General features: G+C 57.1%; 4 protein-coding genes across 4 annotated transcripts; 2 read left to right on the top strand and 2 right to left on the bottom strand.

Moving 5' to 3' along the window:
- Positions 1-196: 196 nt before the first annotated feature.
- On the bottom strand, positions 197-12,035 carry ACRALDRAFT_1068472 (uncharacterized protein; the record flags this gene model as incomplete). The annotated part of the gene is made up of 4 exons (XM_071017573.1): positions 197-2,932; positions 3,013-8,770; positions 8,840-11,757; positions 11,841-12,035. The coding sequence occupies 4 exons, from the start codon at positions 12,033-12,035 to the stop codon at positions 197-199; spliced, it is 11,607 nt and encodes a 3,868-aa protein (XP_070877046.1).
- Positions 12,036-15,204: 3,169 nt separating this feature from the next.
- ACRALDRAFT_1080027 (uncharacterized protein) lies at positions 15,205-16,646 on the top strand. Its single transcript, XM_071018973.1, has 3 exons — positions 15,205-15,591; positions 15,674-16,065; positions 16,153-16,646. The coding sequence occupies exons 1-3, from the start codon at positions 15,483-15,485 to the stop codon at positions 16,420-16,422; spliced, it is 771 nt and encodes a 256-aa protein (XP_070877045.1). The 5' UTR covers positions 15,205-15,482; the 3' UTR covers positions 16,423-16,646.
- Positions 16,519-18,690, bottom strand: ACRALDRAFT_207243 (uncharacterized protein; the record flags this gene model as incomplete). The annotated part of the gene is made up of 17 exons (XM_071022196.1): positions 16,519-16,585; positions 16,632-16,836; positions 16,930-17,023; positions 17,120-17,167; positions 17,202-17,234; positions 17,298-17,415; positions 17,453-17,473; positions 17,569-17,620; positions 17,648-17,689; positions 17,747-17,756; positions 17,804-17,861; positions 17,963-18,011; positions 18,049-18,141; positions 18,169-18,218; positions 18,250-18,299; positions 18,343-18,531; positions 18,598-18,690. The coding sequence occupies 17 exons, from the start codon at positions 18,688-18,690 to the stop codon at positions 16,519-16,521; spliced, it is 1,272 nt and encodes a 423-aa protein (XP_070877044.1).
- A 23-nt stretch (positions 18,691-18,713) lies between these two features.
- ACRALDRAFT_207242 (uncharacterized protein) lies at positions 18,714-22,842 on the top strand (the record flags this gene model as incomplete). The annotated part of the gene is made up of 31 exons (XM_071022195.1): positions 18,714-18,778; positions 18,813-18,831; positions 18,890-18,925; positions 18,974-19,034; positions 19,066-19,131; positions 19,191-19,233; positions 19,315-19,403; positions 19,442-19,489; positions 19,524-19,607; positions 19,640-19,714; positions 19,750-19,780; positions 19,832-19,860; positions 19,942-19,961; positions 20,033-20,085; positions 20,192-20,546; positions 20,586-20,698; positions 20,737-20,844; positions 20,952-20,974; positions 21,037-21,148; positions 21,236-21,270; positions 21,311-21,355; positions 21,380-21,424; positions 21,483-21,546; positions 21,573-21,616; positions 21,654-21,898; positions 21,964-22,032; positions 22,092-22,261; positions 22,302-22,331; positions 22,414-22,522; positions 22,597-22,646; positions 22,704-22,842. The coding sequence occupies 31 exons, from the start codon at positions 18,714-18,716 to the stop codon at positions 22,840-22,842; spliced, it is 2,475 nt and encodes an 824-aa protein (XP_070877043.1).
- Positions 22,843-22,886: the final 44 nt, after the last annotated feature.

Below are 22,886 nucleotides of genomic sequence, written 5' to 3'. Positions count from 1 at the left end.
AGGGGAAATCACAAAAAGGTACCTCCTCGACGTCTTTTCTGTCATCATGCACCCATATCAGAATCGAAATGTCCAAAACTTGTCCCCCGGTGCATGATGTGTGTATGTGTGTTGAGTGTGTTTGCGTGTTCTGTTTTTTTTTTTTTTTTTTTTTTTTTTTTTTGTCTTGGTCTCTTTCTGACCTGGTCGACGCTGCTTATGGCTCGGCAGCCTTGATGCGCTTGAACAGGTGGTCCAGGAACTTGCCGTCAATCGCAGGGCAAGTCTCGTCCAGACCAGGAGCCACCTTCTCCAGAAGCTTCGCCGTGTTGGTCCGGTCGAGCGAGAACATGACATGACCCATGGAGAGGTATTCCCGGAGCACGGTGCCACGGATCGTCGCCGCCGCGCCCTCGTTCTCCTTGTGCTGCTTCTCGAGGTTCTTGAGCCAGCTGTCGGCCGACATGAGGCTGGGCCGCTTGCCGTCCTCGCGGAGCATCGGCACAATGTCCGGCAGGTCCTGGAGCTTGAGAGGCGATGGGTTGGCAAAGTGGTAGATGTTGGGCTTGCCCTTCTCCGCCGGCGCCGACGCGAGCACCTCCTTCTCCGACGTCAGGGCGTAGAGCCCGCGCACCAGGTAGTCGACCGGGATCACATCGATGACGAAGCTAGGTTGGCTGGGCGAGCCCAGGCGCGGGATCGCTCCCGACTCGACCATCTCCAGCACCATGCGGATGGTGAACTCATCACCGGGGTCCATGAAGCCGTTGGGGCGCAGGCTGGTGACAGCAGGCGCACGGGTAATCGTGATGGGGAAGCCGCGCGACGCAGCGTTGCGGAGGATCGCCTCGGCCACCCAGCGAGTCTTGAAGTAGCCGTACTCGTCATCGGCCGGAGGCTGGAAGTGCGCCATCTCCTCTTCCGAAGTGACCCACGTCTTGCCCGACCGCTTGGTCTTGGTCCAGGTCTGGAGATGGGGGACCGACCAGGTCGACAGGTGATGGATCTCCGAGAGGTGGTCGCCAATGCCAGCCAGTTGGATGAGGTCGAAGATGGGCGTCACATTGAATGTCTTGAGGAACGAGTACGTCTTGAGAAGGGAAACGTGGCCGCCAAGGTGGTAGATGGCCTGGATCTTCTGGCCGAGCTGGCGGAACGCCACCTTGCTGAGTCCGAAACCGGGCTTCGAGAGGACACCAGGGACCGCCTTGACACGCGCCCGGACCTCGTCCTTGGTAAGCGCGTTCTCCGGGCCGTCGCTGATGAGGCCGTGCTTGTCGAGAAGCGCGACAATGTTCTCGATCTGGCTGGGCTCGAGCGAGCCGAGGACGTAAACGGTCGCTTCACGCTTTGTCGTCAGGATCTCCGCCAGAAGGTGTAGTCCGATGAAGAGCTCGGGGCCTGTGATGAGGATCGTCTTCTGCTCGTCACGCTCAACAACGGGGCTGCCCCAGCGTGGGGTGTAGCGGGATTCGTTGGGAAGTTTCGTCTCCGCCTCCCAGCTGATCGCGCTCTCGAAACCGCCCTTGCCACCAGCGTCGCCGCCCTTCTTGCTACGGATGTAGGCGCAGACGGCGGCGGCGGTGGGGTCCTTGATCATCTGGGGCAGGGGGGGAGCCACCTTGAACTGCTTCTTGATCCTGGCCTGGAGCCTGACCAGCAAGATCGAATGGCCACCGCGCTGGAAGAAGTTGTCGCTCGGGTCGGCGTACTTGTCGCCGAGGACGCCGCGGAACACGGCCATGACCGAGTCCTCGAGTTCGTTGGCGGCGTCGGCGGCATCGGCAGAGCCGTTAGCTGCCGCGGGGGTGGCGGCCGCCGCAGTGTTCGGGTAGATGAGGTCGAGATCGCGGCTCAGGAGGTTCCGCCGGTCAACCTTGCCGCCAATGGTGACGGGGAGCTTCTCGAGGAACTGGTACCCGTTGGGAAGCATGTAGTCGTTGAGGTGAGGCTTGGCCTTGTCGTGAAGCTGGGAGACGAAGGAAGCCCTGTTGGAGGCGGCGAGACCGGCCTTGGGGACCAGGTAGGCGATGAGCTGGATGTCTTCTTGGCCCGCCTCGAGGGTCCGGGCGATGACAGCGATGTCAACCAGCCCCGGCTGGACGGACTGAGATTCCTGGAAGAGACGCTGCTCAACCTCGCCGAGGTCGACACGGAAACCGCGGAGCTTGATCTGCTTGTCGCCGGCGATACGGCCGTGGAATTCGAGCTGACCATCGGGCCGGAAGCGACCACGGTCACCCGTCTTGAACATCCGGGTCCATCCGAGCTTGCGGTCTTCCTCGGAGGCGAAGGGGTTTTCGACGAATGACGCGGCGTTGATCTCAGGTCGGTTCAGGTAGCCGGCGCCGACCTGGGCACCACCCACCACGAGCTCACCGACCATACCGGCCGGAAGCGGGTTGCCTTTGGTGTCGAGGATGTAGTGGCGGCAGTTGTCCATGGGGTAACCGATCGGCAGGCTGACCTCATTCTCAGCAGGAGGGTCGATCCGGGCAATGGCCGTCTGGACGACGAGCTCGCTGGGCGACCAGGTATTGTAGAGGACAGCGGGGGTGCCCAGTTCGTAGAATGCCTTGGCGACACGGACGGGCAGGCGCTCGCCCGCGAAGTAGGCGACGCGGTACTTGTCGCATTTCTTGAGCGCATCGGCGTTGAGGTCCATGAGAAGGGCGAACTGGGTCGGGGTGAAGTAGGTAACGGAAACGGAGGCATCCTTCATAAACTCGGCGAGGGCATGGGGATCTTTGCGCGTTTCCCAGGCCGCGGTGCAGACGGTGCCACCAGCTGTGAGGGCCGAGTAGATTTGGACGATGGAAAGGTCAAAGGACATGGAGGATTGGTGGAGGAACTTGTCCTCCGAAGTGAAGGCGTAATCCTTGTTGAGGGTGGCCAGCATTTGCTGGGTGTTGGACTCGGTGAGCACCACTCCCTTGGGGGTACCGGTGCTTCCCTACAATGTCGTCCTTTAGCATTTGCCGTCTTTGGGATGAGGTGGGGCCAAAGAAGGGAAGGCTGGTGATTTCAACTTACCGAGGTGTAGATCATGAAGAAGGGGTCGGAGGGTTGACGGGAACGCAGCTGCGAAAGGGAGCGGGCCGAAGCGACCGCCTCCCGAATCACGATCACCTTGGGAGCGGCGGTCCCGGCTTTGACAACGAGGTCGCTAGCCAGGGCCTCGGAACCGGAGCCGACGAGGAGGACGGGGGATCCGGCGTCGGTGATCATGAACGAGAGGCGGTCCTGAGCGAAATCGGTGTCGAGGGCGACATAACACGAACCGGTCATGAGCGCACCAAGCTGGCCGATCACGGCCTCGACACCGGGCAGGGCGAGAAGCGCGATTCGCTCACCGGGCTTCACGCCTGCCTGAACGAGCTCAGAAGCCACGCTCTTGGCGTTGTCGATCAGCTGCCTGTAGGAGATGCTGCGGCCGTCAGAAGTTTTTATCGCCACAGCCTGGGGATGTTCTCTTGCCATTTGGGTGACCTTGTCCACAACACTCTGTCCCTCCCACTGGTTCTCGGCGACACCAGTATTCCAGTACTTCTTCTCCAAGTGGGCGACCTCGAGGGCCCCGGTCATGTTGACTTCTTCAATGGGTTGGCGGTGGTCCTTGATGGTGCTGGACAGGAACGCCAAGAAGTTGTCGAGGAAGCGCTCCATGTCCTCCTGTCCGTACAGGGCGGTGGCGTACTCAATGCGAAGGTCGAGTGAGTGGTCGCCCGTCTCGAGGGCCTCGAGCTGCATGTCGGAGGCGGTGGGGATGTCGTCGGTCTCAAGCTCGTTGATGGTGAAGTCGTTGGTGTTGTACACCGGAACCGGGCCGTGGATCTGGTAGTTGACCGAAACCTGGCCGATCGGGAGGTGGCTCGGCGTCTTCTTCACGTTCATCAGGTCGACAATGGTGTCGAAGGGAATACCGGTATGGGCCATCGCCTCGAGGGCGCGGTCCTTGGTGGACGCGAAGAGCTGGTCGAAAGTGGTCTCGCAGTCGTCGTTCAGTCGGATGGGGCACATGTTGACGAAGAAGCCGCAGATGTCCTCGGCGTCGGGATGGGGGCGGTTGCCGTCGACCATGAGGATGACAAGGTCCTTGTCCTCGGTGTAGCGGTACATGAAGGCGCGGAACGCGGCGAGGATGAAGTGGAACGGCGTCGCGTTGGACTGGGCGGCGATGCGCTTCATGCGGGCGAAGAGCTTGGAGCTCAGGTTGGTCTTGAGGGCGTGGCGGTGCGGGTCGTTGTTCTGGGGGCGTTCGCTGACCTTGGCGAAGGGGAGCAGCGTGCTGGCCTCGGGAATGCCAGTCAGCTTCTCCTTCCACCAGTTGAGGTCGGGCTTCATCAGGTCCGAGTTCAGGCGAGCGTTGTGCCACAGCGTAAAGTCGGCGTAGCTGAACTCGGGCGACGGCACGGTGCTGAGGTCCTTTCCGGTGGCGATGGCATCGTACAGGTTGACAAACTGGCTCATCATTCCCTTCATGGAACCACGGTCGACCGAGATGTGGTGGATGATGAGGCTGTAGGCCCAGTCCTCCTCGGAGAGCTTGGCCAGGGCGAAGCTGGCGACCTCGCCCTCCTCCACGTTCATCTCAATTTGGCGGTTGTAGTCGACGTATTCCTTCAGGGCCTGCTCCTTGTCGGCCTCGGCGGAGAGGTCGCGGTAGTGGACCTCGATATCGAAGTCCTCCAGAGGCTCCTGCTGGGCAAAGTCGTCGCCCTCGTAGTAGCTGGTGCGCATGACGGCGTTGCGGCGGGCCAGCTCCTGGGCAGTGGCGCGCAGAATGTCCAGATTGGGCTTGCCCTTGATGCGCATGGTGATGGGGAGGTTGAGGAAGGACTTGTCCTCGAGGAACGAATGGATGTACCACAGGCGGTTCTGGAAGGTGGACAGCGGGATGGCGACGCCGGCGGTGGTGTCGACCTTGGTGATCTCGCCGGAGGCCATGGCCGAGACACCAGCTTCCTTCTCCTTCTTCTCCCCGTCGGCGGCCTTGGCCTTGTCATCCTTGGCCTCGGACGCCGCGCCGTTGGTGGCGGTGGCGGTGGTGGAGATCATCTTGGTGGCTTTAACAACGAGAGCGGTGATGGAGGCGGCGCCCAGAATGTCGAAGAGGGCGATGTCGATCTGGATCTCCTTGCGGAAGAACTTGCGGAACTCGACAGCGACGATGGAGTCGAGGCCGTAGGCGGAGAGGGGGTTGCTGGGGATGATGGAGTCCTTGGGCGTGCCGAGGACGCTCGCAATCTTGTCCATGAAGGCGTCAAGAACGATGGCCACGCGCTTGTCAAGCTCGGACTCCTCGGCAAGCAGGGCCATGATGTTCTTCTGCTTCTTGCTGGAGGTCATGGAGCCGCCAAAGTCGTGGTTGTCGTAAAGGTTCCGGAACAGCGGCTTGACTGCCCAGTAGACATCGGGCTTGATGAGACCGACACCCGTGCAGATCTGGTGCGAGTCGACGCCACGAGGCGACATCTTCTGGGTCCGGTCGCCCTTGACAGCCTCCTCGAGCTGGTAGAGCAGCTCCTCCTCGTTGATGGGGTCGATACCCAGACGCTCCATGATCTGGCCGAGCGCGGCACTCTCGCTGACGACACCGATGCCGGACACGGCGCCGACGTTCATGGTGGTGCCGGCCAGGCCCATCTCGCGGCGATGGCGCATGAGCGCGTCGAGGTAGCAGTTGGCCGCGGCATAGTTGCCCTGAGCCTTGGAGCCCAAGACGGCGGCGACGGACGAGAAGCAGACGAAGAAGTCGAGGTCCGTGCCCATGGTGGCATCGTGCAGGTGCTTGGCGCCGTCGACCTTGGGCGCGACGCAGCGCACCCACTGATTGTAAGTCATGGTTTCAAGGGGCACGTCCTGGAGGACCATGGCGGCTTGGAAGATACCACCGAGGGAGCTGCCAATGCCGTCGATGCAAGCCTGCACGTCAGGGCGCTTGGAAACATCGCCGCGGTAGACGGTGGCCTCCACGCCACGGGAGGTGAGCCACTCGACCGTCATCTTGGCCTCGGGCTTGTCGGCACCAGACCGAGACAGGAAGGCCAGCTTCGTCGCACCCTTGCGGACCATCCATTGGGCAAGGGTACGGCCGAGGCCGCCGAGACCACCAACGAGCAGGTAGGTCTTGTCGGTCCTGAACAGCTTGGTGTTGCGGAACGAGGGAGGCGCGACGGGAACCATGTCATCCTTGGAGGGGACGAGCACAATCTTACCGGTATGCTTGCCCATCTGCAGGAGACGGAAGCCCTTGAGAACGTCCTCGTAGGAGACCTCGAGGATGGTCTGGGGCAGCTGGATCTCACCGTGGTGCACGAGGTCGCAGCACTCCTTGACGATGCGAGCACCAAGGGGCTTGTTGTGGTTGAAGATGGTGATCAAGTCGACCGAGGCGAAGAGGACGTTCTTGCGGAAGGGGTCCATGTCGAGCTTGGTGTTGGAGTGAATATCACGCTTACCAATCTCGATGAAGCGGCCAAACTGGGTCAAGCACGACCAGGTGGCGTGCAACAGAGGCCCAGCCAGAGAGTTGAGGACGACGTCGACACCCTTGCCGCCGGTGACGGACAGGACGCCCTCGACAAACGAATCGTCACGGGACGAGAACATGTGCTCCTCCGGGATGCCGTAGGTCTCCCTAAGGAGCTGGCGCTTGGCGGGAGAGCTGACAGTGGCCAGGACACGGGCACCGGCACGCTGGGCGACCTGGATGGCCATCTGACCGACACCACCGGCAGCGGCGTGGATCAGGACGGTCTCGCCGGGCTGAACGCGGGCGGTATGCTCGAGGGCGAACCAAGCCGTGGTCAGAATGCAAGGAAGAGCGGCAGCGGCAGAGAAAGGCATGTCGCCAGTCAGCCTGTAGCTGAGCGAGGCCGGGTTGCGGCAGATGGCCTTGTGCGCGCCCTGGCCAGGCCGCCACGCGACCACACGGTCACCGGGAGCAAAGCCCTCGACTTCGGAGCCGACACGGATAACGATACCAGCGCACTCGTCACCGAGCTTGTAGTCGTCAATGATACCAAGCGAGGCAGCCAAGTCACGGAAGTTGATGGCGGAAGCCTTGACGTCGATTTCGATCTCGTCGGCAGCAAGTTCGGTGTCGATGATCTCTTCGTCCTCGGCAAAGTGAAGGGTATCGAGAAGACCGACCTTGCCGAAAGTCAGCTTCAGGGGCCGGCGCTCACCGAAGGGCTCGAGGCGGGGCTCGCGGCTGGGGCCGTTGCGCAGGCGGCGGTTGCGGTCATCGTCGGCCTCAAACCTAGGGGTCGAGACGACGCCGTTGCGCTCGGCAAACTCGTCCTCGTTGACAGGGCTGGCCATGACGCGCAGGATACCGGCGGCCGCGTCCTCGGAGGTAGTGTCCAGTCCGAAGTCATACGTGACATTGCGAGTGTTGTCGTTCTCGGAGCGGCCAACGCGGATGACACCAATGAGCATGGCCAGCTCGGGGCGAGCAGCTTCCTGGGTGGCACCCTCAAGGGGCCAGACCGTGTTCTTCTCGGCCGCGCCGAGGAGAAGCTGGACACCCTTGAAGCTGGTCTCGTCGTAGACCTGCTCATCGAGACCGGCCAGGACGACAATGTTGTCACGGAGGACGCTGAGGCCGTCCTCGACAATATCAGCGAAAGTGAGCTGCTCGACGTCGCCCGGGTAGCCAGACTCCAGCGCGGTCAAGATGGCCTTGCTGCGCTCGGACAGCTGACCGGCGGGGATGATGACGGACAGAGGACCAGTCAGCGGCGCGACTTCCGTCGGCTTGCGCAGGGCGGTGGCGGCAGGGGTGGAGAAGACCTCGGCAAGGTCAGCGACGGCAGCGCCCTTGTGGCCGTCGAAGACGATGTAGCCAGTGTCCTTCATGAAGGGGACGGCATCGAAAGAGCCCGTCTCGCTGACAATGACCAGGTCATATGCACCGGTCTGCGGCTCGGCGACGTTGACAAGACCGTTGGTAGCATTGGACAGCTCCTCGAACTCGTCGCCGAGAGTCTCGCCGTTGAGGGACCAGACGTCGAGGCCGCCGAAGCGACGGCGCTCGCCCTTCGTGCCACCCAGGGTAGACAGCACCTCCGTGGTCTTCGCAACGTCGGAGGTGATGTGCAGAATCTTCGTGTTGGGGTACTGGTGGGCGAAGATGTCGACGACCTCGGACAGAGGACGGGTGACATCGCTCGAGAGGAAGTCGAAGCAGGGGGCCCAGCGCTGGCTATAGAACAGAGTGCGCGCGCTGGCACCGTCCGGCTGCTCACGGCCCAGTGCGGTGACCTCGAGGCCGCCAATCTCGATCATCAGCTTGCCCTCCTGGTCCTGCATGATCATGTCGTTGATGGCCACACGGGGAGAAGGGGTCGTGGTGAAGGAGCCGACCTTGAAGTTCTGGACCTCGGTGGACTTGGCCCACTCGCAGAATTGACCCGAGATCTTGAGCGTCTTGAAGAAGGACGGGACGTAGGGCTCATCCAGGGGACGGCCAAGGCAAGACTCGATGGCGTGGAAGATGGTGTGGAAGAAGGCATCGAGCAGGGTCGCGTGCATGATGGTCTCATCGCCGGGGTTCTGGGGAAGGGCGCTGGGGTCGAAGACAAGGTCAGAGACGGAGAAACCGGGGCCGCTCTCCATGAAGTTGGTGATGCGCCTGAACTTCTCGCCGTAGTCCAGACCGAGGTCAGCGAGGCGCTTGTAGAACTGCGCGGCCGACTCGGAGCGGTTGGTCTCCTTGCGCTTCTGGTCGAGGTCGATGGGGCCGGCATAACCCTCGGGGATGGGGGCAGGCTCGCCCTTCTCGGTGCTGATGAGGCCATGGCAGTGCTCGGTGCAGTTGCTGTTCTCGTCATACGAGTAGACGGCGAACTCATACCAGATCTCCGACCGGTCCTTGGCAGACGAGGTGACAGGCTTCAGCTCGAGGAGGATCTCGACGCCGTCGTCGTTGCTGGGGAGCAGGAGGGCGTTCTTGATCATGATATCCTTGACAAAGATCATCTTGGCCGTCTCGAGCTCCTCAACGCGCATGACGGCTTCGATGGCCATGGAGATGTAGCCCGCACCGGGGAAGACAACCTTGCCATCGACAACGTGCTCGCTGAGCCAAGGGATCTCGCTGATGCGAAGGTAGTTACGCCACTTGGGGTGCTTGGCAACGGAGCCGGGGAAGACGTGGCCGAGAAGGCTGTGGCGGTACTTGCGGAGACGGTGTTCCTTGATGTAGCGAGTCTCGTGCCAGTACTTCTTGTGGTCCCAGGCGTAGGTGGGGAGATCGTCCAGCTTGCAACCAGTGTCGTTCCTGACGAGCTCGTTCGAAGGACCGAGGCTAAGGTTCTGGTTGGCAGCGACGGTGTCAACGGGGTAGCCCAGAGAGAAGAGGGCACCGGCCAGGTTGAGGAGACACTCGTAGTCGGGGACGTTGCGAGTGAGCGAAGAGAGATAAGGCAGGTCGATGTTCAGGGTCTGGAGAGTCTGGCGGGCAGGACCCTTGAGAGCAGCGTGGGGGCCAATCTCGACCAGAACGTCGACATTCTGCTCATCCTCGTCGTCGAGGACAATGCCGGTGAGGGCATCCGAGAACCGGACGGCATTGGTCATGTTGGTGGCCCAGTACTTGGGGCCCATGGCTTCGTGGTCAGCCAGGCGGGCGGTGACACTAGAGAACATGCGGGCAGTGGGCGCCTTGGTGCTGAAGGCGGCACAGCCCTTGAGGGCATTCTCGTAAGCGGGAGCCAGGGGATCCATGTGGTGCGAGTGGAAGGCCTGCTTGACGATCAGCTGGCGGTTGAAGATCTTGCGGTCGTCCAGGGACTGCTTGAGCTCGAGGATAGCATCCTCATCGCCGGAGATGGTCATGGTCGACGGGCTGTTGACGGCAGCAATGCAGAGGCGGCCCTTGTACGCCTCGAGCTCCTCAGTGGCCTTGGCCTCGGTCAGGCCAACAGCAATCATACCACCAGGCTTGCTGTTCTCGTTGGGCTCCGACATGTAGCGGCCACGGTAGTAGGCAGCGATGATGGCGCTCTCAAAGGAGAGGATGCCGGCGGCAAAGGCGGCAGCCATCTCACCCGACGAGTGGCCGACGGTGGCGGAAGGCTTGATGCCCCAAGCGGCTAGGAGCTCGAGGATGGCGAGCTGCAGGGCAGTGCAGATGGTCTGCGAGTAGAGGGTCTCGCCGAGCAGAGAGGTCTCCTTGGTCTTGGAGAGCTCGTCGATGATGGACCACTCGGGGGCATCGGGAAGAGACTGGAGGATGCTGTCGCAGCGCTTCAGGGTCTGGCGGAACAAAGGAGACTCCTCGATGAGCTGACGACCCATGGCATACCACTGCGCACCCTGACCGGTGAAGACGAAACCCAGACGGGGGGCGGTCTTGTTGGCCAGGGTCCACTTGGCGGCAGGGCGGGGGGTAGTCAGCTGCTCGACGAGGCCAGCAGAATCGTTGGCGACAACAAAGGAGCGCTGGGCGTGCTTGGTCCGCCGGGGGTGCGACAGGCTGTAGGCGACATCGCCGATGGCGGCATCGCCGTTCTCAACAAGATAAGCCTTCAGGGCAGCCTCGGTCAGTTCACCGGCCTTGGTCGAGTGGGACGAGAGAGGCAGCAGGTAGGGACGAGCGTGGACGCCGTTCTCGATGGCCTCGACAACACGGGCAGGCTTGTCGGAGGTCTCGGGCTTGTACTCCTCAAGAATGACGTGGGCATTGGTACCACCATAACCAAACGAGTTGATGGAGGCGCGGCGGGCAATGCCCTCGGGAACCTCCCAGGGCGTCATCTTGGTGGGGACGGCGAGCTTCCAGTTCTCAAAGTCAATCTTGGGATTCGGGGTGTTGAAGTGCATGTTGGGCGGGATCATGCGCTTCTCGAGGGCCAGGGTGGTCTTGATGATACCAGCCAGGCCCGAGGCACCCTCGAGATGACCGATGTTGGTCTTGACGGAACCAATGTACAGCGGGGTCTCACGGTCCTTGGCGAAGACGGCACCGATGGCCCGGGTCTCGATGGGATCACCGGCGGCGGTACCAGTGCCGTGAGCCTCAAAGTACTGGGTGTGCAGGGGGTTGAGGCCGGCCGTCTCGTACGTAGAGCGGATCAGCTCCTCCTGGGCGACGCTGTTGGGGAGGGTGATACCGTTCTTACGGCCATCGTGGTTGGAGCCGGTGTTGCGGACAACGGCACGGATGAAGTCGCCGTTGAGCTCAGCGTCGCTCTTGCGCTTGAGAATGGCAGCGCAGATACCTTCACCACGAACGTAGCCGCTACCAGACGCGTCAAAGGCACGGCAACGACCGTCGGTCGACAACATGCCCAGGTCGGTCATGGTCAGGTAAACGTTGGTGTCGAAGTGCAGAGCGGAGCCGACGACAATGGAAATGTCAGCCTCGCCGCTGCGGAGAGACTGGTTGCCAAGGTGGAAGCAAACGAGCGACGAAGAGCAAGCGGTGTCCAGGGTGATGCTCGTGCCGTGCAGGTTGTAGAAGTACGAGATGCGGTTGGAAAGAATGGCATTGCCAGTACCGGTGGCGTGGTACATGGGATAGTTGGCAGTGAGATCCTTTCCGGTCATGGACAAGTAGTCGTTGGTGAACGAGCCGCAGAAGACGGACGCATGAGCGCCGCTGATGTCCTGCAGGGTGATGCCGGCGTTCTCCAGAGCCTCGTAGACCACCTCGAGGAGGAGACGCTGCTGCGGATCCATGGCATCGGCTTCCTTGCCAGAGATGCCGAAGAAGCTGTTGTCGAAATCGGCGAGATCCTGGTCAAGGAAGTAGCCGTAACGAGCATTGGTCTGTAAAAGAAAGAGACAGTCAGCGTCTGGTGAAACTTTTGAGGGCAAGGTCCCGGTGAAGGGGAGGGTGGGAAGAGGCGTACGAGACCCTTGCGGGTGCCATCGGGGTGAAAGTAGTTGTCGACATTGTAGCGATCCTCGGGCATCTTTCGCTGAACGTCGCGCTGTTCAGCGATATGCTCCCAGAGCTTGCTGGGGTTGGAAGCCCCAGGAACTCGGCATGCAAGGCCGACAATGACGGTGGGGTCATCTCGGGGGACGTTGACACGGGCGGACATTTTGAACAGATTTCGCTGTCAAGAATGCGCTAGAAGGGTTTCTCTGAGCAGACAAGCGGTAAAAGACGCAAGGTGATCTCTCTACTGTCTCTATTAGTAGAAGATGTGGAGAGAAAGGCGATTGTGTCTCGGTATGGGATGATTGGTGATCGGTGGGTGGGTGGAGGTCCGCGATGAATGTCGAGACCAGATAAGAGAGAAGAAATCTATAATTCGTGATGAAAGGCCAAAAGTGCGATGTTGGAACAGAAGATTATCGAGTCGATGTCTGTCTATAAAGTAGGTCGAAAGCAAAGTCGCTGGTCTATCGGTACGAATCTCTCGAGTTCTTCTATCGGGTTGGCGGATGATATGGGCTGGAAAGAGCAAAGAAAAAGATGAGACTGTCTTTGAAGTTGGCAGTCAAGATTGAGCAAATCCAACAAACAAGCTGGCTGGCGAGCTGGCGTGTGTTGAAGATGCAAAGAAGGGTTGATGGGATGATGATGGAGAGAATGGAAGGAGACCACTGAAGTTGAGGGCGGGAAAGGGAGGGTTGATATGTGAACGAGATGGTGAAGACTGGAGACCCCGGATCACGGAATTCGGCATGGTGAATCGTGAGCCAGGAGCCAGAAGCCCAGAATAGGATCCCTTCCAGAAGCATTCTCGCCATGATCCCTCGCTTGTTTGTCCATTGGAGATGAGCAGCTCCGTAGGGTGCCGGAGGCCGGTGTGGTCCCCCGGCAACGCACGGAGTAGGTCGTGTGGAAGAGGAACTCTATTTCCATCGTGGCGTTCGACGGCCCCGCGAGGCGTAGCACTGGCCGGTTGGGTAGTGCTGCACGCCCGGGACCCGGATTGCGGACGGAAAATTTGGAAAGGCTGGGTCGGCGTCAGGCACCCAGCCTATCACCATGGATCGTTAGGCAAAGAGGAAGGGTTCGAAGTGGGCTCCCATACGTTTGTAAGACGGGAGGTAGGATTATGCTGGTGAGACCGGGCTGAGACCAGTGAGCCTGGAGGAATAGAGTAAGAAAGCAAAGCTTCTGTGCAGACTGACCACCGCCGTACAACGTAAGGCCAACCCAGTATGCTGACCGTCTGGCAATTTTCTTGCAGCTGTCCCCGCAGAGGGTCCCACTCCCATCGCCCAATGTCGTAGCTTTACCAGGGAAAGCGGGGAGTCGGGGGCTGCGTTCCAGTAAGCATGGCCTATTTTCGCACACTTTCTAACGGGAGAGTGCCGCATCGGGTCAGTGATCAGCGTAATGGATCGCCGTTCAGGGGTCTGGAAGGGAGCTAAGCTCGGGATGCTGCTAAGAAATGCTAAAAATGGGATCCAAGTGTCAGAATGTGGACGCTGCCCCTTGGGAGTTGATCATCTCGACGCAAATAACTCCGCAAATAGATACCACATGGTTACAGTAAGGCTTTTTCTCACTCTCACTCTCTCTGGGAAGCCCTATCACGATTGATAAACCCGAGATGGATTCGATCCTCGAGAGCCTTGTCGCGGATTACGAGAACTAAACGTGGTAACGCGGGTGGTGTATGTCAGACGTGCGTGTTTCCTTTTCCGGAAACATGGGAATATAGACGTGCGTGCAGTGCATGCGTCGTCGAAATTAATGATTTGGAGAGAATGAAGTGACTAGGTGGAGAGAAAAAAAAGAAGCCAAACGTGGACGAATTTTGCGAAAGCATTGCCCAGAGCCCTCACGGACCTCCTTGCTGCCGCAATGGCACGGAGCATCTGGGTCATTCCTTCCCGTCTTCTTTCCGCGGTACGTACTGTATCGTACGTTGTGGCTAGTATTGTGGCTAGAATGTTGGTCCTAGCGTCTGTAGAGCCTTGCTGAGATAAGCATTCCCCACTAACTGTCGCCCAGTTAGGCCAACGGTGATCGTTTCTCCACTCGTCTTGCCGCAAAAGACCTTGCCTGATAGGGCACCGTTTCAACGTGGTACTGGACTTTCGGATACTTCCGCTTCAACACACCAATTGGCTGATGGTGTCCTCGCGAGAGCTAGGAGCTACGAAAAACTACGGAACAACATCACGAAGAAAACGTTTGTGCCTCAATTATGATCGCCTCGCCTAGCGTTCCACAGGGCCGTCGTGGGCACGTGTCGCAGGGACCAGGAACGTCGTGATATGCGCTCGTAGGGAGCTGTTGGCAACCAACCCCCTCTCCGGTGGTAACGGCACCACGCGTCGAAGCGATTTGTGCTGACACCCCGTCGGGTGGCGGTAGTGCACGATGGCACGATCTACGACGCAGTACGGACGTCCTCACACGGCAGTTCGAGCTCGCATCAAACCCCCTCCCTCCAACGTCCTCCTTGGGGACCCGTCCCCTGGCGAGATGATCCGCCACCACGTGCTCACGGGCGTCATGGTCCCTTTTAGGCTATCTTGTGCTTCTTCTCGAGGTGGTGGGCAGCGCTGTTCGTCTCCGCCCGCTCGACTCACCCCTGAACTAGCCACCTACCCAAAGAGGGTGGGCATGGGAAGTAGCCAAGGCGGCACACGACGGCCCTCAGGATAGCTCGTGCTTGTGGGGTCGAGCCAGAGCCAGAGCATGGGCCGCTGCAATCGACCGCCACGTTTTTGGTTCCATGGATAGTGGTCGCCGACATTCTCTACTGGTCCAAACACATTCAATCAACTGTTCCGCTATCCGCCGGATACGCTACTCGACTTGGTCACTAGTGTAGTACTCAGTACGGCAGCGGTTCTCGATAACGCAAAATTCGGAGGCCATGGAAAGTGAAGTATCTGCTGCTGGCTTATCTGCAGAATGCAGAGACTTCGGACTCGTCTATAAGATGTCTTGGCCTCGATAAATGGCCGAAAGACCGAGGAGCCTTAGTGACTGCACGTATTCAGTCTTCGGCACGGTGCCGACGGTCCTGGCAGGAAGATGTCGGCCGAAATATCGTGATAGTATATCAGGGCCGGTCAGGCACGGACACCGGCAGGCGATGTTGCGCCACTTGACGGCGTTTTCATCCGGGGCTTGGGAGCAGGCACCTACGAAGTATTGGGGACTGTACAGAATGATGCACGGACAGTAAAGAGTGGGGCCATGATACAACGTACACCATTCTGTATTGTACAGTCTCCCAGGCAGGCCCTAATAATAGTAGCCTGGGGATATCCAAAGGTCGTGAATCATGGAAGCCTGGAAGGAAGCGCCACGGGCCATTCCTAGACGGACATTGGACTTACGATGATGCTTGACTGCTTCGCGCATCGTCATTCCATTTGTATGATAACGACGCCGTTCTCCTGTCTCGCCTTTCCAACATTGTAATCCATTTTCTCACGTCTCATCTTCCAACCTGTGACACGACAAACCGAACCCCTTTGCTTCATCATCGACGAAAGCACCTGGCAACTCTTCCTCATATAACACTAATACTCGCGTCTCCTTACTTCCTTTTCTCTTTCCTGGTAACATCATGACAGCCCCGGCCATCAGACATGTTGCCTTTTTCGGCGCAACAGGCGGCTGCACCTTGGCCGCGCTCGATCTTGCTATCCAGGACGCTCGCCTGAAGTGCCACGCACGTGGGTCTCATAATACCTCTCCTTCCGCCCATGGGCCCTCAATATATTATCAGGCAATAGACTGACAAAGCAAGGAGATAAGTCGTCCGGAATGAGTCCAAGCTGCGCGAGAAACTCGCGACCCGCAAGGTGCCCGAGGACGCCGTCAAGTCGCGACTGAACATCGTCACAGGCGATGTCAAGGACGTCGCTGCTGTTCGCAAGGTCCTCTTCCCGTCGGAGCTGAACGGGAACCCGGTGGACGTAATCATTAGCGGTATTGGGGGTGTTCCTCAATTTACCTGGCGGGGTCCGACGTTGGAAGATCCTCACATCTGCGAGGGCGCCACAAAGACCATTCTCGAAGGCCTGGCATCTCTCAAGGGTGCGGCTGAAGTGAAGAAACCTCGGCTATGTGTCATCAGCACTACAGGCCTCAGCCAGAACCGGGACGTCCCGCACCTTATGCGGCCACTATATTGGATTCTCCTTCAGGTTTGTTTGGTTTCTCGCTCCATGGCTTCTCCCGCATGGGTCCGTTTCGGCCTTCCCCGGCACGAATACTAACTGTGGTCGTTCCAGGTTCCAATGGCGGACAAGGTCAAGATGGAGGCAGATGTTCTCGAAGACGCGGGTCGGCCTGCGGCTGACCGGCTGACGGCCAGCTCGGTCATTTGCCGACCTAGCATGCTAACCAATGGTCCGACCACGTCCCTGGACCAAATCCGAGTTGGGTTCGGCGACGACAAACCGGCGGTCGGATACACCATCAGCAGGGATGATGTTGGCCTCTGGCTCTACCATAACGTGATCCACGGGGACGTTAAGGGCGTCACATCCATCACATGCTAGGAGGAAAGCCTGTGGGGGGATGCGATGGTTGTTCTGCGATATCCCACGGAATTGTGGACGTGAACGCGGCGAGGCCGAGATGCAGGTGTGCGGTGATTAAGGGTTTTTGACTTGGATTCTTGCTTTTCGAGCCTGTAGGATATTACAGCAGGGGCACTTGCGCCTGTACTGTCGGACAATTGGTCTACGGAGTAGTGGAGTAATGACACTTATCTGCATGATCGACCGAGAGCGAAACGTGCTTGCCTTGCAAGATGGACGAATTACCGGGAGTCTGAACGATTGTGAGGTGGGACCGCGGCACAGAGATATGCCCTAGCAGGAAGGAGATGCCACGATGAGGGATGCGTTGCACGGGGCACGACGAGTGGATGTCGGGCTCTCCCGTCGGCCGAGACAAACAGATCGAGTAAACTGCAAGACATGAAATGCCCGATTCGGGGTTTTTTTTTTTTTTCGATTTCATTTCATGCCGTCTGCGTTATCTGCCAGTGTCACAATATCAACTCTCAATCGAGAAGGTGATGAGAAGACTACTGGGCGCCCATACAACGTACGTGATGGTGAGAGGTTTCTGAAACCACTTTTCTGCAAAGTCGACCTCGTGGTGGTGTGTACATTTTCCGGACTCGTTTTAATACGCCACAGGTATTTTGGTACAACGTACATACAGTAAGAGCAGATGTCCTTAGCCGACTCCATGATCCACTCGCTCATGTACCATCACGCCCCTCTTGGTCGGCGGCTGGTGCAGTCCAAAGGTGGTTTATCATAGGTACGTTGTAGGTACGTTGTAGATTCGAACTTTGGAACTACCCATGCTCGCCGATGTAACCATATTTTAACCGTTTGGCATTCTCTACCTATTAGAAGACTGGAAGGGCACATTTCTCGAAGCCATTCTGAAGTTTCCAAGAAAGAAAAAGGTGGGGAATACGGATACTGTACCCTGCACTGAGTACAACGGTACAATCTTCTAGCCGAAGAACAGCGCTCACGGCATAACACCACCACCACCGTTATCCCACACCATCCTCTTGCAATGATGCCTCTTGTGGAAGAATGCAAGGAACGCGGTTAGAGAATTCAGTTACATTCGGGTCCTTTATCAGTCTCTCTCCATGTAGACCTCCTAACGTGAACCACGGTCTCTCCGAACCTGGGTTGACATGCAACGTACAGTACCAAGTTTGTGTTCCTGTGTACAGACACGTTGTACTGGCACCGTGGAGGGGGTGTGTCCTTAGATGCGCCTCCGCAACGGACGCTAGTGGGAAGACTGGGTCATACTATTCTCACACCACGCCTTTTACTTTGTACACACAAGATCTCAACTGTGTGCATAAATACTATCTAATTTATGGCGTATGTAGAGCGAAACATCCAGATCCGGTATAGTTCCAAGGCTGTCAAGAGTTGTGTTCCATTTCAGGTCCGTGCTCGTCGTGGGAGATCAGCAATCTAGTGCTATGCACAAAATTGTAACTGAAAATAGCCACTTTTGAGTACGGTACACTATACGGCATATGGATAAGAGCACGAGTATTTGTGTTCGTCATGTTCAATGGGTGAACGATTGCTTTTCTCGACTATTTGAATCTCGATTTCTCAGCTGGCGGTGCCGACCAAACATCGTCTGAAGCGACGAAAAGGTTTTGGATTGGCCATGGACTGCAATCCTATGCATCACCCCATCGCTCTCTTGGTAAATGCGCGGCTCTCACAATAAGCCAAGTGCTTTCTGACCGTAATGTTCATGGAATTTCCACATGCCCAAACTCGCAATTGTGCGCGTGCTGCCCTCATCAAAACGAAATAATACGACACCGGGAATGATAGCTGGGTGAGTTATTGGGCCGGAACCGCGGGACGGTATACTGTACAGACACGTATAGCTGGATAATACCACATGGTTGACACATGGTCGGCGAGGTCGGCGACCTTGGTAACCTCTCTTTGAAGAGGTTCCTGGGAGTCGCAATAGGTACAAAGGGTTGCATCGCATGTCAACCACTTCAATCGAGTATTCGGTCGAGGATCGCCGCAAACACTCCTCGGGAGCGCGAGCGCGAGGACGATTTTAAGAGAAGGGGGGTAGAACGTGTTCGGCTGCGCGGCACATGCATGATTAGGTTCTTGGAGAACATCCACTATTTAGGTAGGTGGTTCGAGAACTTTGGAGCTACCGATCGCGCTCCAAATAATCAATATAATGTGAACCTCAATTGAACTTGCCAGGGGGCGGGTCGCGGGAGCCGGCACGAGCATCAGTATCGGATAGTGTACATCGTATGAGAGTGCTAATGTGGCAGGCATACTACGGCGTCGATGCCGGTTCGTCGAAACAGGAGTGTCTGTGTCCTTGGATCTCTGCAGGCAACTTGTTGAAGGGCGTCTAGGACACATCAGGTCAGTCTTGGCTGGCTAGCTAGTACCAAAGTCCCAGGGCTGGCTGCCTGCCTCGTAGCGTATGTACTTCGTAGTATGTAATTACAGTACATATGTCCACTATAAGGCGATGCGACTAGGCAGAGATACGTTGTAAATGAAGTTCGAGGTGCATGGGTGTACAACGTTGTATGTACGTGGTGCTCGCGTGCGCGCGATGCAACGTTGACGATATAGCTGATACTAGTGCACCAGCCTGCCTGCCTTGCGTCCAAACCATCCAGGTCTCCCACACACTGAACTCAGTTCACAAAGGAGATGGTGGTTTTAGATTCTTGGACGCTTATTAGACGTCTCCTTCACTTTGCTTTTACTGCCAGCACGGGCATATGTAGTCATTCAAAACGGCAAACATCCATGTATGTGGTGTACGTTGTACCTCAATTATAGGGGGAAAAAATAGAGACTAAATGTAAACGTGATCACTTGCCCGATGCGCCTTAGCGTCATTCGTCATTTCCCAAGCTTCTCGCTTAGCCGACTGTCATTGATGATGCAAGCCGCCATGGCCCGCTCAAGATTGTCAAAGGGGAGTGCGTCGATTGATTAGCGAAACGAATCTTGCAACAAGTCCGCGTCATCTACAATGTCTGCAAGATTTATGGAACATTCTCCCCCGGTTTCTAAACGGAACCACGTGCTGTTATTCGGAGGAGGCTACCTGTCAAAAACAGTACGTTGTACCCAGCAGCCACTCCCAGCCACTCAGGAGAGGCAGACGTGGCTTAGCTGTGGGGGTGCACGAGCCACGTGCACGTGTCGTATCGAGCTCCCGATCCATCCCGTTATCATTACCCCTCCTTACCCCGCACTCGGGATGAAAGAACGGACGAGTACCAGCCCAGTGGAAGAAATTCGCGAGTACAATGCGATTATGAGCGAAGTGGATGAGCAAGGACTACAGCGTAAAGTGACCTTTACCAGGTAAGCCCTTTTGCGGCTCGGTCGTTGGTCAGAAAAGTAACTCCCTATTCGTATGCCTGCTGAGACGTGGACGGGTTTACCTGTCATTCGAATGGACGCCGCTAGGACTATAATACAACGCTGCAGCCTGGATTTCCAGAACCACAGGGCCCAACTACCCACTTGAGGTGTATGAAAATAGAATACTAGATGGCCTGTAGAAATATAGAAATTTACTTATCAGTTCATGCTTTCAAAGTTACCGTTCCTGTACTCCCTGTGGACACGGCTGCGAGATAGCTGCGTGTCTGCGTTGTTTATCACGTCTTCTCAAGAAGCCCCTCGAAGCTAGTGTCCTTCATTACATAATTTCGAAATATTCGATGTTAATTATGTAACCTCAGCCGTTGACTTCAAGAGGCGGTGACCAGAGCTCAGACCCCAGTCATGAGGAACAACCAGGTACGAATATGCAATACACATTTTGGTTCGGCATATGGGTATCCCGTCCAGTGCCGTTGCCTAGCATTCGAGTGCCTGGAATAGCTTCAAGGCTCGTCATTGACTCTCAGGACGAGCCCTGCTTCTTTCAAAACCCCCCGTTAATTTTCGGGCGAGTCTCATTAAAGCTGGATATCGGCAAGCGCGAGGATATGCATCGGGGCCGTCGCCTTCGAACCTACAACGTATACCCAATGCCAAGTGCCGAGTCCAAATCGCCTAGGATATTGCACTACACTGACACAATAGCTATCAAGAACCCGCTCATTTCAGTCGTGAAGCGAGGGCATATTTGACATATTGGCCTGCAGGGCGACAAGCGGTCTGCACTCCGCGGGCCGCCTACCTACATCGCCCCATCCCCCTTCCTTTACAGAGGCCTCGGGTATGAGAACACAACGGGCTACCCAACCATTTCAATTCTGTGCTCGGCAGATTCGCCTGAGCGCGTTGCTGGTGAAGGCAACGACCTCCCTTGACCTATGGGCTGTCATTCGGCTCTGTCCCTGAAGTCAAATCACGTCTTGGCGAACGAAGGCGGAGCACTAACTCCGTGCAAACCACGGTAGTGTTGCTTCTGGATACCACTTTACCACAGACGCTATTCTATTTATATCACAGATAGGGACTAGAAAAGAGACTAGTGAGTACATCTCGACGTGACTGGAATTTTCAAGAGTCGCTATGAGCTGCACTTCTTGTGAGATCTCCGGGAGGACTGGACTTAATAGCAACTCTATCTACTGGAAAATCTTGGCGTAGCATGGCAGATATGCCTGGGAAAGGGTATGGGTCTACCTACATTGTCCATGCTGGTTATTCTAGACATAGCATACCTCGACGTGCCTCGCTTCGACTGTCGGTTTGGACTCGAGTGAGAGGAGACGATTATAATAGTCCCCGTTGGTGTACGGAATACAGGTGAATATCACGCTTAACTCAATGCTCAGCTTCAAACCAGGACCCAAAGATCTCCTCCATTAATGCAGCGTGTTGGTATGTTTCTTCACGTGGACCTTAATGAAGTGTCATTGAGCGAGGAGCTCCAATGTAGCCGCATTAGCACTTGCACTTGACGTGGGTGAGTTCACACTCCACATCGCAGCGCTGGCCAACCAGCGACCATGTATTGACCATGAACTTCATATGGGTCCACGGGTGGAAGACCCTAAGAACCAGCTAAAACTTCCATGTGGCTTGCTCGCCAGCGGAATTGTACCAGGTGTCGAGATGCCGTGGTACTCAAAGTAGCCTAGTGGCTTGGTGGCTCTTGTGAATCGTGGCTGAACGCCACCCAGAGGCTCCTCTGACGGACGCACGACAGCAGTCGTAGGTAGTTTGGGTGTGGCTTGCCCACGGACTTTTCAGGCTTGACTGAGAACGCATTGTACCTACACCCGCCATCAGGAGAAGTAACTCGGAACGGGGCTCCGAGGGGACGGGGCCCCGGACGGGGCCGCGCCCTACCTATCGCTTAGTGTGCTCTGTACGAAAGTACACACATACAACGTACCTCTTCGCATTCGCATCCGCATCTTCTTTTGGCCATCGCGACGTGTGTACCAAGCCAACAATTCAATACGAAGTGCGACCTAGACTAAAATTGCAATCGGACATGATAAATGTGGACATGGCATTGACGATGTGCATACATACATACAATACCGGTACATCTTAGTCCACAACGAGACTGGCGAGGCGGACAACGTACTTCGCGGCGAAATTTTGCGCCGAAGAGCGTTCCGTCTGACGTCCGACGTTTGAACGCGCCAACGTTAGTAGACCCCGAGTAATCGAACGGCCCATTCAATCCCCAGCTGCCGTCTCCAGCCAACCCAGTTGCAACAACGACGGCGTACCGGCCGAGGCGCGTCAGAGGCAGCAGCGACTTGATCTCGAAAGCCATGAACGGGCCACCATGCCGCAATAACAATACAAGAAAGAAAAAGAAAAAGAAAAAACACACACATTTCCCTTTCCCAGTATAGTGGGTAGGCTTCTTATCGTGGCTGTCGTGCCCTTTGTAGTGCCGATTTCCGAAAGGAATTCTTATGTACGTCGTAGATCGACGCTTCGGCAAAAGCCGTTTCTTTTTCGTCGCGTCTTTCGCTCCTTGTTTTCGCGATCTGCACGCCTCAGTGGCCCCTGGAGCAAGCCACCCGGCGTAAACGGCAGCAAGGCCGTCAATTGCTCGACAGAAGACCGGTACTGCCCAGCAACAGGCGACGCCATCTGGAACAGACGGGTAGTTTGTCGGTCGCTGCCGACAGATTTGACGCCTTTTAAGCGCCTTAATATCATGGCGTCGGAAACACGCACGAGATCGAGATGGACGAATTTTTTTCGATCGTTTTGCCATCGGGAGTTACCAGGTGCATTATGCACGATGATTGAATCGATTCTCACATAACACATGTTGTCGTCACTAGACCCTCACTAGAGGGCGAAGATGCAGCAGAGCAGTATTCACTTAAGACGTATCCGATCCTTCGGCCGACCACGAGAGAGAGTCTCGTGCGACGATTCGACAAGCCAAAAAAAAAAATCAACAACAACCACCCGACATGACACTAAGAAAAAGAACATGGACAGGGACGGACCAGCAGAGGGGC

Source organism: Sodiomyces alcalophilus (genome assembly GCF_042370955.1).
Source record: "Sodiomyces alcalophilus JCM 7366 unplaced genomic scaffold ACRALscaffold_2, whole genome shotgun sequence".
NCBI lineage: Eukaryota > Fungi > Ascomycota > Sordariomycetes > Glomerellales > Plectosphaerellaceae > Sodiomyces > Sodiomyces alcalophilus.
Note: the sequence above shows the minus strand (reverse complement) of the source record. Positions and strands in the feature narration are given on the sequence as shown.

Bases quoted from the DNA above. Each gene is read 5' to 3' on its own strand.
- ACRALDRAFT_1080027 (XM_071018973.1), top strand. From the start codon at position 15,483: ATGACAGCCCCGGCCATCAGACATGTTGCCTTTTTCGGCGCAACAGGC. The intron at 15,592-15,673 runs GTGGGTCTCATA...CAAGGAGATAAG, and splicing joins TCGCCTGAAGTGCCACGCAC to TCGTCCGGAATGAGTCCAAG. The intron at 16,066-16,152 runs GTTTGTTTGGTT...TGGTCGTTCCAG, and splicing joins TATATTGGATTCTCCTTCAG to GTTCCAATGGCGGACAAGGT.